This window comes from Brassica napus, chromosome C3 (genome assembly GCF_020379485.1).
Source record: "Brassica napus cultivar Da-Ae chromosome C3, Da-Ae, whole genome shotgun sequence".
NCBI lineage: Eukaryota > Viridiplantae > Streptophyta > Magnoliopsida > Brassicales > Brassicaceae > Brassica > Brassica napus.
The window spans coordinates 55,496,514-55,512,735 of record NC_063446.1 but is presented as its reverse complement, the minus strand read 5'-3'; the positions used below and the strand labels follow the sequence as shown (position 1 = coordinate 55,512,735).

General features: G+C 36.1%; 1 protein-coding gene and 1 long non-coding RNA gene across 7 annotated transcripts; one reads left to right on the top strand and one right to left on the bottom strand.

Moving 5' to 3' along the window:
• Window positions 1-10,262: 10,262 nt before the first annotated feature.
• LOC106399755 lies at window positions 10,263-12,217 on the bottom strand. 5 transcript variants are annotated; one of them, XR_007320646.1, is made up of 5 exons: window positions 11,537-12,191; window positions 11,218-11,321; window positions 10,929-11,052; window positions 10,657-10,836; window positions 10,263-10,582 (listed from the first exon to the last, which is right to left on the bottom strand). It is a non-coding gene; the product is annotated as an uncharacterized LOC106399755 (long non-coding RNA). The 5 variants fall into 5 exon arrangements; XR_007320647.1 differs by having other exon boundaries at window positions 10,943-11,052; XR_007320644.1 differs by having other exon boundaries at window positions 10,923-11,052; window positions 11,537-12,190.
• A 1,564-nt stretch (window positions 12,218-13,781) lies between these two features.
• LOC106361940 (probable UDP-3-O-acyl-N-acetylglucosamine deacetylase 1, mitochondrial) lies at window positions 13,782-16,085 on the top strand. Of its 2 annotated transcripts, none has more exons than XM_013801748.3 (7): window positions 13,782-13,988; window positions 14,062-14,376; window positions 14,919-15,125; window positions 15,214-15,315; window positions 15,414-15,478; window positions 15,575-15,719; window positions 15,819-16,085. In XM_013801748.3, the coding sequence occupies exons 1-7, from the start codon at window positions 13,884-13,886 to the stop codon at window positions 15,867-15,869; spliced, it is 990 nt and encodes a 329-aa protein (XP_013657202.1). In that variant the 5' UTR covers window positions 13,782-13,883; the 3' UTR covers window positions 15,870-16,085. The 2 variants fall into 2 exon arrangements, with proteins under 2 accessions (XP_013657202.1, XP_013657203.1); XM_013801749.3 differs by having other exon boundaries at window positions 13,785-13,988; window positions 14,077-14,376.
• The last annotated feature ends 137 nt before the right edge of the window (window positions 16,086-16,222 follow it).

The following is a 16,222-nucleotide window of genomic DNA, read 5'->3' as shown; positions in this document are numbered from 1 at the left end:
AACAAAGGCAATCAAGTGATCAGCATTGTCTTACCCGCATATTCCGTTCTTAACAAGCTTCTACGCTCTATCAGATCCAATTCCACCGGTTTGTTACTCGGTCCGTTGCAATATGGTTACGAGAACCGTATCTGTAGAGCTACTCTGAATCATAAATGTTGTATGTTTTATGTAGATGACAGTGTAACGGAGATAACTACAAAGAACCGCCTAAAAGACCGTCTTTCATTGGTTTCTGAATCTGTTTCTGACCATTAAATACCAGACTGAATTGGCAAACCTATCTGAAGAAGAAGAGGATCCTAGAAAGTTGGTATTGCTATTTGGAGACTGAGAGATACTTGAAAGCTCTAAATCTCTTCCTTTGAAGGTACTAACAACATCTGAGCTTCACGCCTTTGCTCGCAGGTAAGATTTAAACTTAAAACTTCACATGTAAATGAATGTCGTCTCACATTAATCTGTGTTTGGTTTTGGTTTTGGTTTCAAAGGCTTCAAGGATTGATCAAACAGTATCAGGATATCCAATATCATAAGACATCTTAACCACTGGGAACCTTATCAAAAGTTTGAAGTTATGTTTGGTTGTCGTAGGTTCTATGTGTATATGATATGGGTTCTTCTCAAATTGGGATTTTTTGCAATTTGCTATGTAATATACGATGGAAACAAAACAAGATATTATTTAAATATATTATATATATAAACTAGGGGTTGACGGGCGGGTGAGTTTACAATAAAATTATTTGATATTTAAATATATTTAAATTTTATAAAATATTTGAAAATTACTTTAAATTGAACATAATAAAATTAATTTGTTTTCGAGGATCATATTGTAAATTTTATTAAATTTTGTTGGTTTGGACTGAAAGAACTACTAACGCTTATTTTTATAGAGAACATAAAATTTAAAATAAAAAGATAAAAAGTGGTTCATATTTTTTTTATTTCACTTTGATATAGTTGAAGAAATCGTAGGTAAGACTAACTAATACCTTTTTCTAAGAGTTTCACATTTTTATAGCTTGAATTCTCTTCCTTGTAATTTTCAAAAGAAGAAGATGTGGTTCAATTTTATTTATTATGAAAGCTGAAAGAAAGTCGAGAGCAATCCATATTGTGCTAAAATTATGAAACACGAATTTGGTCATTTGTTTGTGGATCATTACATCCATTAGCAGGAATATATATATGTTTGAGAAAAAAGAGATGGTCAAATAATAGTAATAACGAAGCACTACAAGAAAACATTGGTATTCTGACGGACATTCCGACGGAAAATGAAATCCTCGGAATATCCCGAGGAATTTCCGAGAAAATTCCGAGGAAACACAAAATTTGGTTTCCTCGGAATTTTCTCGGAATATACCGACGGAATTCCGAGGAAATACTAATCCGTCAGAATATTCTTATGGAATACCGAGGAAAAACGTATTCCTCAGAAAAAACCGATGAATTCCGAGGATATATTATAGCCGTTAGAGAGCCGTTGGGGGATTTTTAAAATTCCGAGGAAATTCCGACGAACTAGCCGTTGGCGTCGGAATTCCGTCGGAATTTCCTCGGGCTGTCGGTAGGATTTCAACTATAAATACAAGCACCCCTCTTCCTCTTCATTCACTCCATATCTTCATCCTCCCTCTTACTCTCTTTACACACGAATTTGATTCATAAAAAAACATGTCTTCTTCAAATTATTTTCGTTATTGGATCGATCGACCTCATTTGGATCCGAACACTAGATTGCTTACGGAAGAATACCAACGAGGTATAACCGAATTCATGGGGTTAGTTCACCGACAACCGGAAGCAAAAACAAGTATGTTAAGATGTCCTTGCTCTAATTGTAAAAATAGAAAGGTTATTAAAGAGTGGGATGTTTGGACTCATCTATATTTGAGTGGGTTTACACGAAGTTACAAAATTTGGTATCATCATGGGGAAACTGATTATGAACATGGTAGTACTAGCGAACCTCAGCCAGCGGTTAGATTAGAAGAACCAATTAGAACGGATGTAGATTATGGTGTAGGTACTGAGCAGATGGTAAATGATCATTTTAGAGGGGAAGATTTACCCAATGCACAAGCTAGGAGATTTTATGATATGTTGGATGCTGGAAAGCAACCATTGTACGAAGATTGCAGAGATGGTCATTCAGCTTTATCATCTGCTACAAGATTGATGGACATTAAAACAAATTATAATTTGGCTGAAGACTGTGTGGATGCGATTGCTGATTTTGTAAAAGGTATTCTACCCGAGGATAATGTAGCTCCTGGTTCATACTACGAGGTTCAGAAACTCGTAGCTGGTCTTGGTTTATCGTATCAGGTAATAGATGTATGCAGCGACAACTGCATGATTTATTGGAGGGCGGATGAACAGCGGGTTACATGCAAATTTTGTGGAAAGCCTCGTTATAAAGATACGAGTGGAAGAGTTCCAGTGCCATATAAAAGGATGTGGTATTTACCTTTGACGGAAAGGTTGCAGAGGTTGTATCTGTCTGAACGCACAGCGCAACCAATGAGATGGCATGCGGAGCACTCAACAGATAGTGAGATCAGACATCCTTCAGATGCAAAAGCGTGGAAGCATTTCTAATCAAAGTATCCCGACTTTGCGTATGAGAGAAGAAATGTCTACCTTGGATTATGTACTGATGGTTTCAGCCCGTTTGGCAAGAGTGGAAGACAGTATTCTCTATGGCCCGTCATTCTTACACCATACAACCTACCCCCAAACTTGTGCTTGCGACGAGAGTTTTGTTTCTCTCGATTCTCGTTCCCGGACCAGAGCATCCTAAGAGATCACTTGATGTGTTTCTTCAGCCACTAATATATGAGTTGCAACAACTATGGGCTCAAGGTGCTGAAACATACGATGTTTCGTGTAAAGAAAACTTTCAAATGCGGGCAGTACTAATGTGGACAATAAGTTATTTTCTAGCATATGATATTTTATCTGGATGGACAACGCATGGAAGGCTATCATGTCCATATTGTCAAGATAACACTGATGCTTTCCAACTAAAAAACGGAAGGAAAACGTGTTGGTTTGACTGTCACAGGAGATTCCTACCACTTGATCATCCATATCGTAGGAGTATGAATTTGTTTACGAAGAACAAGGGGGTGTTTGACAGTCCAACTCCGAAAATTTGTGGGAAAGATTTGAAGATACAACTAAGATATTTTGGTGCAGAAAGGACGCCAGACGTTGGTGGACATGAGCATTTTCCGGTAGATGCTGTTGGAGACCTACATAACTGGCACAAAAAAGTATTTTCTGGGATCTGCCATACTGGGAGGATCATCTGCTAAGACATAATTTAGATGTCATGCATATTGAGAAGAAATTTTTTGACAATCTCATGAACACGATCCTTAATGGTCAAGGTAAAACAAAGGATAATTTGAAGTCAAGACTGGATTTAGTCGATATATGTGCTCATTCAGAACTTCATGTTGATGAGAATGGTAGGGCTCCTTTTCCCATATACCGACTTGATGCAGAGGGAAAAGATGCGTTCTTTGATTGGATTTCAAACGATGTGGAATTTCCAGACAGTTACGAATCAAATTTGCGTAACTGTATCGACAGAAAGGAAGGAAAGTTTACTGGCTTGAAAAGCCACGATTGCCATGTAATGATGCAGCGCCTCCTTCTGTTTGCCTTCAAGGAACTATTACCACGAAATGTTCATGAAGCAATTGCAGGGATAAGTGGTTTCTTCCGCGATTTATGCACGAGATCAGTGACTCTTGAAGGTATTGAAAATTTGAAGACTAACATAGCTGTGACTCAGTGCAACCTTGAGAAGATATTTCCTCCCTCATTTTTTGATGTTATGGAGCATCTTGTTATTCACCTGGCAAGAGAATTGGAACTTGGTGGTCCTGTGCAGAATAAATGGATGTATCTGTATGAGCGGTATATGTTCCATTTGAAGAAGATGGTGAAAAATTTAAGTAGGGTGGAAGGTTCTATAGTCGCACAGATGATCAATGAAGAAACTTCAAACTTTGCCGAGTACTACTTTCCAGCAGAAGTTCAGACCAAAAACAGAAAACCTGCTCGGCATGATGATAGAGGCGAACGGGCAACATATCATGTTACGGTTCCAGACATTTTCACAGACGTTGGACGACTTAGCGGAAAACCAAAGGACCGTCGGCTTACTGAGTAGGAGCGCAGTAATTTGCAAACATATTTGCTCACCAACTGCGAAGATGTTCTTCAATATGAGAGGTAAATAAATTAGCTTACAAATTTTTATTTTAACAAGTTGAAATTTAAATCTTAATTAATTACATTATTGTCATCATATGTACAGGATTTTCATGGCAGAAAAGCGGTTCGAATATAGATACGCCACAGAGGACGAGCTAGAAGAAATGAAGCAGAGAGAATTTTCTTGATGGATGTTTACTTATGTGAGGGCTTTAAACAAATTAAAATATCATTTATCACATATTTATACTAATTCACATTTATTGATATAACATATATATGTGCTATTAATAGGTGTCTGCTGGTTTGGCCATAGGTGAAACATTTGACGATTGGATACGCGAGATAGTCGTTGGACCAAAATTTGTTGTGAAGTCATATCCGAGATTTTGTACTCGAGGATATGCATTCACAACTCAGAAGAGGAGACGTTCGAGTACGACTTATGATGCTGGCGTTTGTTCTGCATCAGGAGATGATGTATACTACGGACACATACGTGAGATTTTGGAAATCAAGTATCTGGGCATGGTTGGATTGTGCTGTACTGTTTTCTATTGTGATTGGCACGACAACACTCTAGATCGAGGTGTCAGAACATATGCATTTGGTGTTACATCAGTAAATTCGAGGCAAAAGCTGCAATATTATGATCCTTTCATTCTTGCTTCTCCGGCCGATCAGGTAATTAAATGTTAATTATTTAGAATGATTCATCATCATGTGTATTAATTTATAATTTTACTAATAATTTTTTAAATGTTACAGGTTTGTTATATCAAGTACCCCCGGGTAAGGAACAGAGATGATCCATGGGTTACTGTTACAAGACTCAACCCGAGAGGCCGAGTTCAGGGAAGTTCTGAGCTGGAAGACCCACTACAACCAAGCACATCCAGCAACTTAAGTGCAGCAGAAGATTTAGCTGGAGTTGGCCTTGTAGTCGATTTAACCAACTTCGGAGAGGAACCGTCGTTCACGTAGAGGATGAACCAGTGATTGGAGAGTTTCACCAAGATCCAGATTCAGATTCATCTGGTGATGATGACTCGGAAACAGACTAGCATCGATTTTTTTTTTTAATAAATATTCCGACGGAATTCCGAGGAAGATAAGGGTTTCCTCGGAATTCCCTCGGAATATTCCGAGGAAATTCCGAGGAAATAGGGTTTTTAAACCGAAAACAACGTTTTGCGGTTTGAATAACACTTATATAACCCTTATTAAGTGTCTTAGACTGATTATGAAGTCAAAAATTTGTTCCTTACTCTATAATAAACACTTTTCCGATTGTATGAACGAAATCCCCACAACATAAGAGAAACACTTATACACTTTAATGAACGGTAAAGGGAATACTTTCAATTCGTTTTGAAATTTGTTATTTCATGGTTTATGATCATCTATACAAAGAATCATCAATAGTATGCATTACAATTGTATAAGAAATGAAATACGGCAAAAAAATTGATGTTTTGAAACCTCAAACACTAGTTCCTCGGTATTTCCTCGGAATATTCCGACGGAATTCCGACGGATATTTTAGTATCCGTCGGAATTTCCTCGGAGTATTTTCATTTAACCGGGCAAATATTTCGCGAAAATTGAAATTAGAATTCCGACGGAATTCAGAAGGATAGTATCCGTCGGACCCTAGGTTTTATAACCACGAGCCGCTTCTTCTTCCCCATTTCTCTCTTCTTCCTCTGCGCGGCTCCTCTCTCCTCTCCGGCGATTTCCCCCTGAATTCCGACGATATCTCCAGCGATCTCCCCCTTCTCTTACACAATCATGTAAGGACCCTATCCCACTCTCTTAGGTTCTATTTGTTAGGTTTTTGTGTAGATTTGATAGATTTTTGTTAGGGTGATTGTTTAGGATTGTGATTTGGTTGTATAATAGGTTTAGAATTGTGATTTGGTTGAATAATTTGTTTTGTTGAATTGATTTAGAATTTTTTTAGAATTTTTTTATTTTTTTTTGTATTTATAAAATCGATTTTTGTATATAAATTCAATTTTTGTGTATAAATTCGATTTTTGTATTTTACAAAACGATTTTTGTATATAAATTCGATTTTTTGGATTTTACAAAACGTTTTTTGTATATAAATTCGATTTTTTGGATTTTACAAAACATTTTTAATATCTATAAAACTTTTTTTGTGATTAAAAACTATTATTTGGGATTTAAAAAAAATTATATATATATATATTTTATAAATTTATATATTTATTAAACATTTTTAATATTATTAAAACTATTTTTTGTAATTATTAAACTATTTTTTATTTATTAAAACTATTTTTGTTTATTAGAACTATTTTTATATATTTATTAAACATTTTTAATATCTATAAAACTTTTTTTTGTGATTAAAAACTATTATTTGGGATTTTTTTAAAATATATATATATATATATATATATATATATATATATATATATTTATATTATATAAATTTCTATATTTATTAAACATTTTTAATATCTATAAAACTTTTTTTTGTCCCGAGGATGACGCTTCGACGGCTTCGACCAACTTGTCCCGGTTTCGAATCAACGAAATCGTTGAATCCGTAAGTTCTTTTTTTAAAGTTTAATTCATTTATTTCTTGATTTAAATTTGGCTATTTTCTATTTCAGTCGGTTCCAAAGAAGAAGAGACGTTTGGTCGGTATGGGTCGTCGCACCCGGTCGGTTCCTCCTTCTTCTGCACCACCGCCCTTTGTTGATCCAGAAGTACTTACGGCTCAGTTGAAGGACAAGGATGATCGCATATCTTTGTTGGAGACCCAGATGGCGGCTCAACAGGCGGGCTATGAGGCACATAGGAGGTTGAACCAGCAAATGATGGAGATGATGCAGAGGATGTACCCGAACGAGGTGTTCCCGGACGTGCCAGACTCGTAGTTTTTTTTTTCTAAAACTCGGAATGTTTTATTTTTATTTGTACAACTTTGAATATTAACTAATATGATTTCAATTTTAATTTTAATTTTGTATTTTCGAATTTAAATTTCAAAAATTTTATTTTTAAAAAAAAAAATTAATTTTTTAAAAATTCCGAGGAAATGAACCCTCAGAATATACCGAGGGACTAGTTCCTCGGAATTTTCCGAGGGTTCAAATTCCGAGGAAATGAACCCTCGGAATATACCGAGGGACTAGTTCCTCGGAATTTTCCGAGGGTTCAAATTCCGAGGAAATAAACCCTCGGAATATACCGAGGGACATTCCTCGGAATATACCGAGGGACCCTTGTTCTTCGGAATTTTCCGAGGGTTCATTTCCTCGGAATTTTCATCGGAAAATTCCGAGGAACATTTCGTCGGAACTTCCGAGGTAAATTCCGAGGACGTTCTCCCTCGGTATATTCCGAGGAGATTTCCGACGAACTGGTGGTCCTCGGAGTTTCCTCGGAAATTTGTTTCCTCGGAATTCCGTCGGAAAATTCCGAGGGATTTCCGAGGAAAATGGAATTTCCGAGGACTTGTTTTGTCGGTATGTCGTCGGAATAACGTTATTCCGACGACATACCGACGATTTTTTTCCCTCAGTATATCGCTGTTTTCTTGTAGTGAAGAGTGATTAAATTTTTTTTTTTTGGTCAGTATAAATCCATAAATATTTGTTACTGTGAAATATATAATAGTTGCTGTGATCTGATGTTTTATGTTAAGGAACAAAAAGTGATTGATGTATTATTATATGAATTAGATGAATTTTGTTATTTTCTTCTAGAAATAGCAGTGCTCGCACCTTCTGTTGATGTAGTTGGGATGACGTATGATTGTAGACTTCGTTGCTCGTAAAGTGGTTGAGTGAGATTTGAGTATTTTAACTCGCACTTCATGAAATGTTTTTTTAATGTGACTTCAACATTGATCCGAGCTTATGGTCATGCCTCCAAGGCTCCAACCAACTTTATCAATGTAGCTTTTTCCTATATCTTTGTCATTTTTGCAAAACATTGTTGTACTGTATAGATAAATTGCATCTAGATACGAACCGTCTGTTGATATTTGTAGATGATGGAGGATGATGCTAACTTTTTTTTGTTAAAATATTCTTGAATGTCTTTAACATAATGAACTTATAAGTTTTCAGATGATAATCAATTTCCATATCGTTATACTTTATTAGAAAAGCAAATGGATGGATGATGGTTAATGATTTAATTGTCATATTCTTGAAAAAAATGGCTGTCTTTAATAGTTTTGGCCAGTATTGGACATAATAATTGCATGACATACGGGTGATGGTTCTTGATAACAGTGATACTTTAAAGATGATATTGCTTTCGATGTCTTGATTGAATTATTCAAGTTTTGATAGGGGTCTATCTCCATTAATTTTGACATTTATATATAAGAGTTGTTTTTTTATTTGAGCTAGAAGGTTTGATTTGTATCATCGAAGAATACTTAATTTAATTAAACGTTTCAACTCATGTGTAGGTAGTGTTCTTAATAGTGATTATTGACTTAGTTAATTCTCCGTAAGTGTTGATAACGTGTTTGTGCATTTAGAGCACCTACAAAGAGGATTTTTCATTGGAGTTCTTGAAAATAATCAATACTCCATTCAAGTAATAGAAAAAGATGAGAGAAGGTGATATAAAGTTCTGAAAATATACTCAGCAAGAACTTCCCCAAAAATCAATCATCTAAGTGTAGTATTGGGCATAATAATTAGAATAAAATATTATTATTATTTTGTTTACAATTACATACTGATTTTTAGATCTCACGGATGGTGTTGTTTTTAGATTCTAACTGATGATCACTAAAATATAATAAGAAGAAAAAGAACAAAATAGTAGAAAAACAAAACAATACGTATTCTTTAATATTTTTTACCGGATTTAATAGAAATAATGATGTTTTATGATTCTTTAAATTAAAAGAATGAAAAAGAATATTGATTTTTTTTATAAATGGTGTCAAAGTTAAAAGAACGAAGAAGAATTAACTATTCCCCCTAATTCTTTTGATCACCTTTTAAACACTTAAAAGTATTTTAGTATTAACTCCGACCGTGTCCAGGGCCTCGTAGTCCAGTGGTATCATCCTCCTTGGGGAGGGGAGGTGGCCAGTTCGACTCGCGGGGAGGGGGAGGCGTGTCCAGGGCCCGTAAGAAGGTACAGACAAAGGCTGGCGCCGGGCCTAGGTGGTGGGCCGTAAGGTCAACACCTGGTTAAACAAAAAAAAAAAAAAAAAAAAAAAAAAAAAAAACTCCGACCGTTTTATATTTGTTTACATGGTGTTGCGTAAGACAAAACGATTTACCAATACTTTGGGTGTTATTCTTTTATTTAATCGAATAGTATTTGTTTTTCCATTTTGTTTTTTTCCTTAAAGTCTCATGCATGTTACGTCTAAGAATATTGGTATAAATAATGGGATAATTTTATTTGTATTTTATAAACGTAAGTTTCATGTGTACGTTTGTAAATTATTCTCGCACTCGGATGGCTTAGACCGTCTAATGATGTCTTCTAGCTTTTATATTTGTTTATTATCTCATTTTAGGCGGATGTAGAACAAACTTTTAGTGGGGACAAATCATATGTAAATATAAAAATCAGGCTAAAACTTGATTTTTAAAAGAGGCAAATAACTAAATTTTGGGCAAGTTACAAAGAATTTGATTATTTATCAGGGGGGCAAGTGCCACCTCCTTGTATCAAGTAGGTATTTTTAGATGTTTAACTTTTTTTTTCTTTTTTTGCGAAAAAGGTTGTCGTTTAACTTGCAAAGATTTGTAGTTGTTTTAGGGCTGAAATTGATTCAGACGGGCTGAATGAGAAAATATTTGCACAAGTTGTTGAAGGTTAAAACAGAAGCTATAGTTGAAGGTAAAACTGAAGCAATAGCAATGCATGAGTTATTTTGACAATATACCCGTTCAGATGAAGTTTATAAAGTTCTTAATACAAACCTTTTAGTGTTGTCCATATCATTGATGGGGCACCTTCTTGACATTATGTTGGATATAAGGCACCAATATATGTTTTCGATATTTGGTATATGAATAGAATATTAAGACTTATATACAAAGTTTGGTTTAAGTAAAACCCTTTTAGTGCCGCAGTTAAAAAATGTTGTGAAGACTGGAAACAATAATCATAGGAGAAGAAGAAGAGCGAGAGAGACTGAGAAAGATTCGCATGGCCAACTCCCATAGTGTGACGGGCGGGGAAGCTGAGGAGTTAAAAGTTAGAAAAACCTCTGATCTAGGTCCGTGATCTCACATGAGTTGGTTGGTCAAGATGCCCTCCATACCCTTCACTGGAGACCTGAATATAGGCCCATGGAGTCAAGTATCCTTTCATACCATCACTGCAAGTAGTTCCAAATACATCAGGAAACAGTTCGGAAAAAATCTTAAGTTGCAAGTGTAAAATCAAACTTACCAGCTGACTTCATACTTATCCACCATTACTTGAACATGGAGTCAAGTAGCTACCTTCATATTTTTCATTTGATTTATGAACCTTAGCTCAGGTCAAGAGAGAAGATGAATTTGGCAAGGAGTGCGACGTTGCTATGAAAAGCATGTCACACATACTGGCGGTTCCTCACTTGTTCTCATCCTGCAGAATGAAAGTAAAAAATAATTTAAGAAAACAGAGCCTGATCGGAAGATAATTACTAAAACATTGGAGTGGAGGAATGACACCTATACTTTTTTTTCTTGACCTTTTAATCTTATCAACAGTTGCTATTAACTATCCATGTCTGAAACTGTATATGCGGCATCAATTGCGTTTCTCCTCCACCATTATTCTGTAAAGCTAACCTCTCTCTCTCTGATAATACACAAAACCAACAGAGTAAGGCTCAGAAGGACAAATGCAACCAAATGGTACTGACTGAGGCAAATGCAAACTTGATTAGGTCTCAATTTGAGAAGGTTTGTGCCAAAATTAATAGCTACGCTTCCAAATATATTGATGAAATCTCCGATGACATACTCTGTCATCCCATGTTTAAAGAACGGAGACAATGATCATCTGAAGCTGCAAACTTGGTGTAATCGCAACCTCAGGCTCTGATGTGATTTTAAAGTCTTCGGAATCTGCAAGAGAAGAACAAATCTAAGCGTATAACCTAAGAGGGGCTACATGATGGTAACTGCAAGAGATACCAACAAAAACACAGCTTGCAGCTTCGGTTATGTAATAAAAAGAAAACTGTCCATAAAACTTCATCAGTGGGTTTCTTCAATTGTTAATTCTATCGAAACATAGATCAAGCTGAAGATTAGCATAGAATTGAAGAGGCCAAAAAAACCTGCTAGGATACGCTGGAGAGGTTCAGATCTAGATTGATTTTAAACAGCAAAGAAGAGTAGATGTCCTCCTCTACCACCAAACAAATCGGCGTTGAGTAAAAAGATGAATAAAATTGGATCTTTTCCCATGTTCTTTCCATGGTCTCAACGTGTTGGAGCAGCTCCCAAGGATGTAGGAATTCGCCGTTGTCGTAATTGGTAAGCTGAACAAACTATCCTTGTAGAGCTTGTTGTAGTTATGCTGTTCATCGCTGGAAGTTGGTGTATTTATACTCGTTGCTTTAGTTGGTTACTTTGGAAATCGATGAGTCGATTGAATGCTTCATGAGTGGGTTAACCACGTAAAAGCTAGGAATAAAGTACATTTTAATGCAAACTGAAGACGTAAGGGTTAGCTAATCGGTATTAAGTTCCATAGAACTTACGGCTGCGAGACAGAGAATATCGAAGGAAGAAGATGACTAAACCTAATTTGCTTAAAGCCCATAAAAATTTGAGGATCAAATAAAAACCCACCAAACACAAAGAACCAGCGATTTCGGCGAACGTAAATAAAGCGAGCTTTGCGATTTTTTAAGGATGCCACGTGTTGAGATTTGCCCCTCTCTCCATGATAACGTGGCGCAATGAAAATAGATCAAACCCAACTTTATATTTATATATATATATATATAAATGGTAACTACAAGTACACTTACAAATTTGGTAACATATTTCAAATGTTCTTACAAATATTCGACTACAAAAATATACAAATAACTATTTACTTTATCATAACAATATTTAATATGTTTGTATATAAAATATAATATTATCTTTTGTAATGTATTATGCATCTGTATCAACTTTATTACTAAACATATTACCAAATTAACACTATAGTTATTTAACATATAATCAACTAACTCATTCTAATATCTTCACTCAATAGCCCGTCAAATAATGTAAATCCATCTACTTCCAAACTACGGCGGAAAACACACAATTTTTGGATCACAACCTGAAAATTATAACCACCACACTAGCTTCACATATGAGCCATCCAAATCTTTTTACAAAACAACCTAAGTTCAAAAGCGACAACCGATAACAGAACAAAATTACCATCATCGACCTTAAATACCTACTAAATATATACAATTTTGACATTATTTTTACCAATCCAGAACCCCGGGCCTTTGGGGAATGGTTGAAACATTTGAATGGGCTCTCAATTTTTAATATGTTAATGGTTTTTTAGGAATAAAAAATGTTAATTGTTTATCTACACTTTATCATTATTATAAAAAAATTATTTTAAAAAAATAAAATGTATAATATACAAATAAAAATCCCTATTTATAAGAATAATTTTAAAAGTATTAGATAACATTTATGTTATCATTTTAATAAATAGATTTTAAACTATAAATAATAACTATTATTGAAAAATTAGTTTAAAACTATCAATTAAGTCTATGGTGATTTTGTTTCGAACAGGGCTCCCGAAATCTCAGGCCTGGCTAGCCATTGCCACACCAGCACCTTTCCATACTTGGACTTGAAACACTATCTCCACTTTATCTTTTTTTAATATTACTGATGTATATTTCTCAAAAATTTGCAATTTAAACCAAAATCCCAAACCACGGCGGTAGCTTTATAGAAAGAATTTGAAGGAAACAACACTCAAACACGTGCAAAACATAAAACTCACCAAAACAAAAGCCCCATCCGAGCTCTATTGTTTACAAACAACATTGCTACTACAAGTTCACAACATCTTATACTATAGGAAATACTAAAATCTGGCACATATCATAGTCAAATTATGTTTCACTATTGGGGGTAGCAGAGTTTTTGCTTAGTATTTTCCGCAATTTCATAAGAGCAATCCTCCGTCTTTCATCAACTTTCTATCTAACCTAAAACAAAAACACTACATCGTTACACCCACTATATTTACAAAGACAAACATTACATTAAATTTTGCACCGGCAGACTAAACACAAAAATATAACCGTATTAAAAGCTTTACGTGACCAAGTTACACAACAAGATCACAAATTTAAAACTAAACAACAGCCGGCACTTGGTACGCGGACAAACCACTAGGTAAATCTAAATCCAATGGACATTCATAAATCAAGCCAGCCATACCGCTAACCAGTGCAAACATTGGATTACAATGATCCCGGTTTATTTGTTCCTTATTGATCCCGGTTTAGAAGCTTACTCCAAACCCGGTTAATAGTTAAATTTAAAAATCCATAATCCGTTTAGGTTTCGGTTGACGCAAATCCACTTTTCCTTCGCGTACGACTTCTCTTAACTGAATCGGACGGCGGTGTGACGACGTCGGAATCAATGAGCCTCTCTAGCGCCGTCAAAGCCAAGAAATCCACTCTCATCTCTTTGATGCGACTATCCTCCGCCAATTCATCGTCTTCGTCAACAGTCTCCTTGAAACCAGTACACACACCTCTCTCTCTCCCTTTCCATAAGAATCATTATGATTTTGTTTACTCTTGCGATTCGTTACTAGAGCGGGCGGTTACAGCAAACTCTCGCGGGATCGGTGGAAGTGAACGGTAAGGCTCTGCATTCCGGCAAGGTTTCGACGGTGAAGCTACTTCCGGCGATCGCGGGAGCTGGGAGGTACTTGGAGTTTCGTTCCAGATCAATCCCCGCGTCGATTGAGTTTGCTCAGGAGTCGCCTCTCTGCACAACGCTGTTGAAAGACGGTCTCAGGATCCGAACCGTCGAGCACTTGCTATCAGCTCTTGAGGCTAAGGGCGTTGATAACTGCAGAATTCAAATCGAGAGCGAGAGCGAGAGTCCAGATGATCGGGAAGTCGAGGTTTGTTTATAGGCATTGGCATTTGTAACTGAATCCTAACTACCATACCCGATCCAAACTGTAAAACTACCCGAAGATCTGAATTAGTATCCAGTGTTGTTAAAAATAGTTCTACCTTGTCAACAAATCGGACCTAAACAAAATAATGTTTCTAGAATTTAAAAAACAAAACAAAAAAGTTGGTCTAGGCGATTTTTGTATACGTCTGACTAATCAATAATCTTTTATAAGGCGCATAACTACTGCCAGGTTTCTTGAACATTGTAAATTGAAGTATTCTAAACATAAATAAGTACCTGTAACCGAACCCAAAATAGATATCTTAGAAAAAGTTATAAAATCTAACTGAATTCGATCCTAACATATATATATATATATATATGTAAAATCCACATGTGGCCTAGGAAGATGAGTCCGAAAACCCGATCCGAACCTTAAAAGGATATCCGAACTCCCATAGCCAATTGCAAATGGTTCAGATGGTGTGTAGCTTTGCTCAGTTGGTGATGTGGTGAATGCATGCAATACTAACCAAGTGACAGGTCCCTATTTGTGATGGATCAGCTAAAGAATGGGTAGAAGCGATCGAAGAAGCTGGCATAAACGTAGCTCAAAACCATGATGGAGAAACTGTGGAGAAGATGGTAGCACATGTGAACAAGCCTGTGTACGTTCGCAAGAACGATTCTTTCGTAGCTGTGTTCCCTGATTTAGAGACTCGAATTACTTGTGGTATCGACTTCCCACAGGTTCAATCTTTACTGCATTTTGACAACACATAAGAAAACAAACTTCTTTCTTGACTCTGGTTTTTATGATGATGAAACCCCCCTACAGGTGCCTGCTATAGGCTGCCAGTGGTTTTCTTGGAAACCTGAACATCACTCTTCGTATGCAAAAGATATAGCACCGTCGAGAACGTTTTGTGTCTATGAAGAGGTTAGTCCCATCATTGTTGTTTACTTGTTTATGGGATTTAGAATTAGTAACTGGTGTTTGTTTCTTTAAACATGTGTGTATTGAGTGTTGCTCTGCAGGTGGAGAAAATGCGGGAAGCAGGGCTCATTAAAGGAGGTTCTCTGGATAATGCAATCGTTTGTAGGTAAAGAAACTTGCATGTTCAAGGCTCTGGATATTATTATGGTAATAAGAAAAAAAATATATATATATATATTAAACTGAAACGTCTCTGATGCAGCGCCGAGCATGGATGGATGAACCCTCCTCTGCGGTTTGATAATGAAGCATGTCGACATAAGATTTTGGACCTTATTGGTGACCTCTCCCTTGTAGCACGAGGCGGAAATGGAGGATTCCCTGTGGCTCACATAGTAGCATTTAAGGCAAGTGCTACTTTTATATCACCTTCTAGTTTTCTTGACATCAAAAGAGTGAACAGCTTTCTAATAAAATGGGTTTGTTTGTGTCTTTATCAAATGCAGGCGGGTCATGCACTGCACACTGAGTTGGCACGTCATCTTACCATCGACTGAGAAGAGTATGCTCGTTGCCTACCACATTCCGCAGAAGCTTTGATCCTCCGTTTGTTTTGTTTCTTTACCCAAAGACACTACCAATAAGTGAATTTTGTTTTTGCCCAAATCGAGTTTTATTACTCTCAAGGTTTGAATGAACTAGTTTTCACTAATATTAGAATATTCAGATGATTTAGAGTTCAAGAATGGAGGCCCGTCTCATCTTTGTGTTGATATTTTTTCTGCTCTCATTATGTCTCCTTTGATATGTTAGCATAGGGTTTCAATGCAGAAAGAGTATCTTTTATGCGACTGGTTTCTCTTACTGACATGGAAAAGTGTTCTGTTGATCTGATCTTGCTGTTAAGACA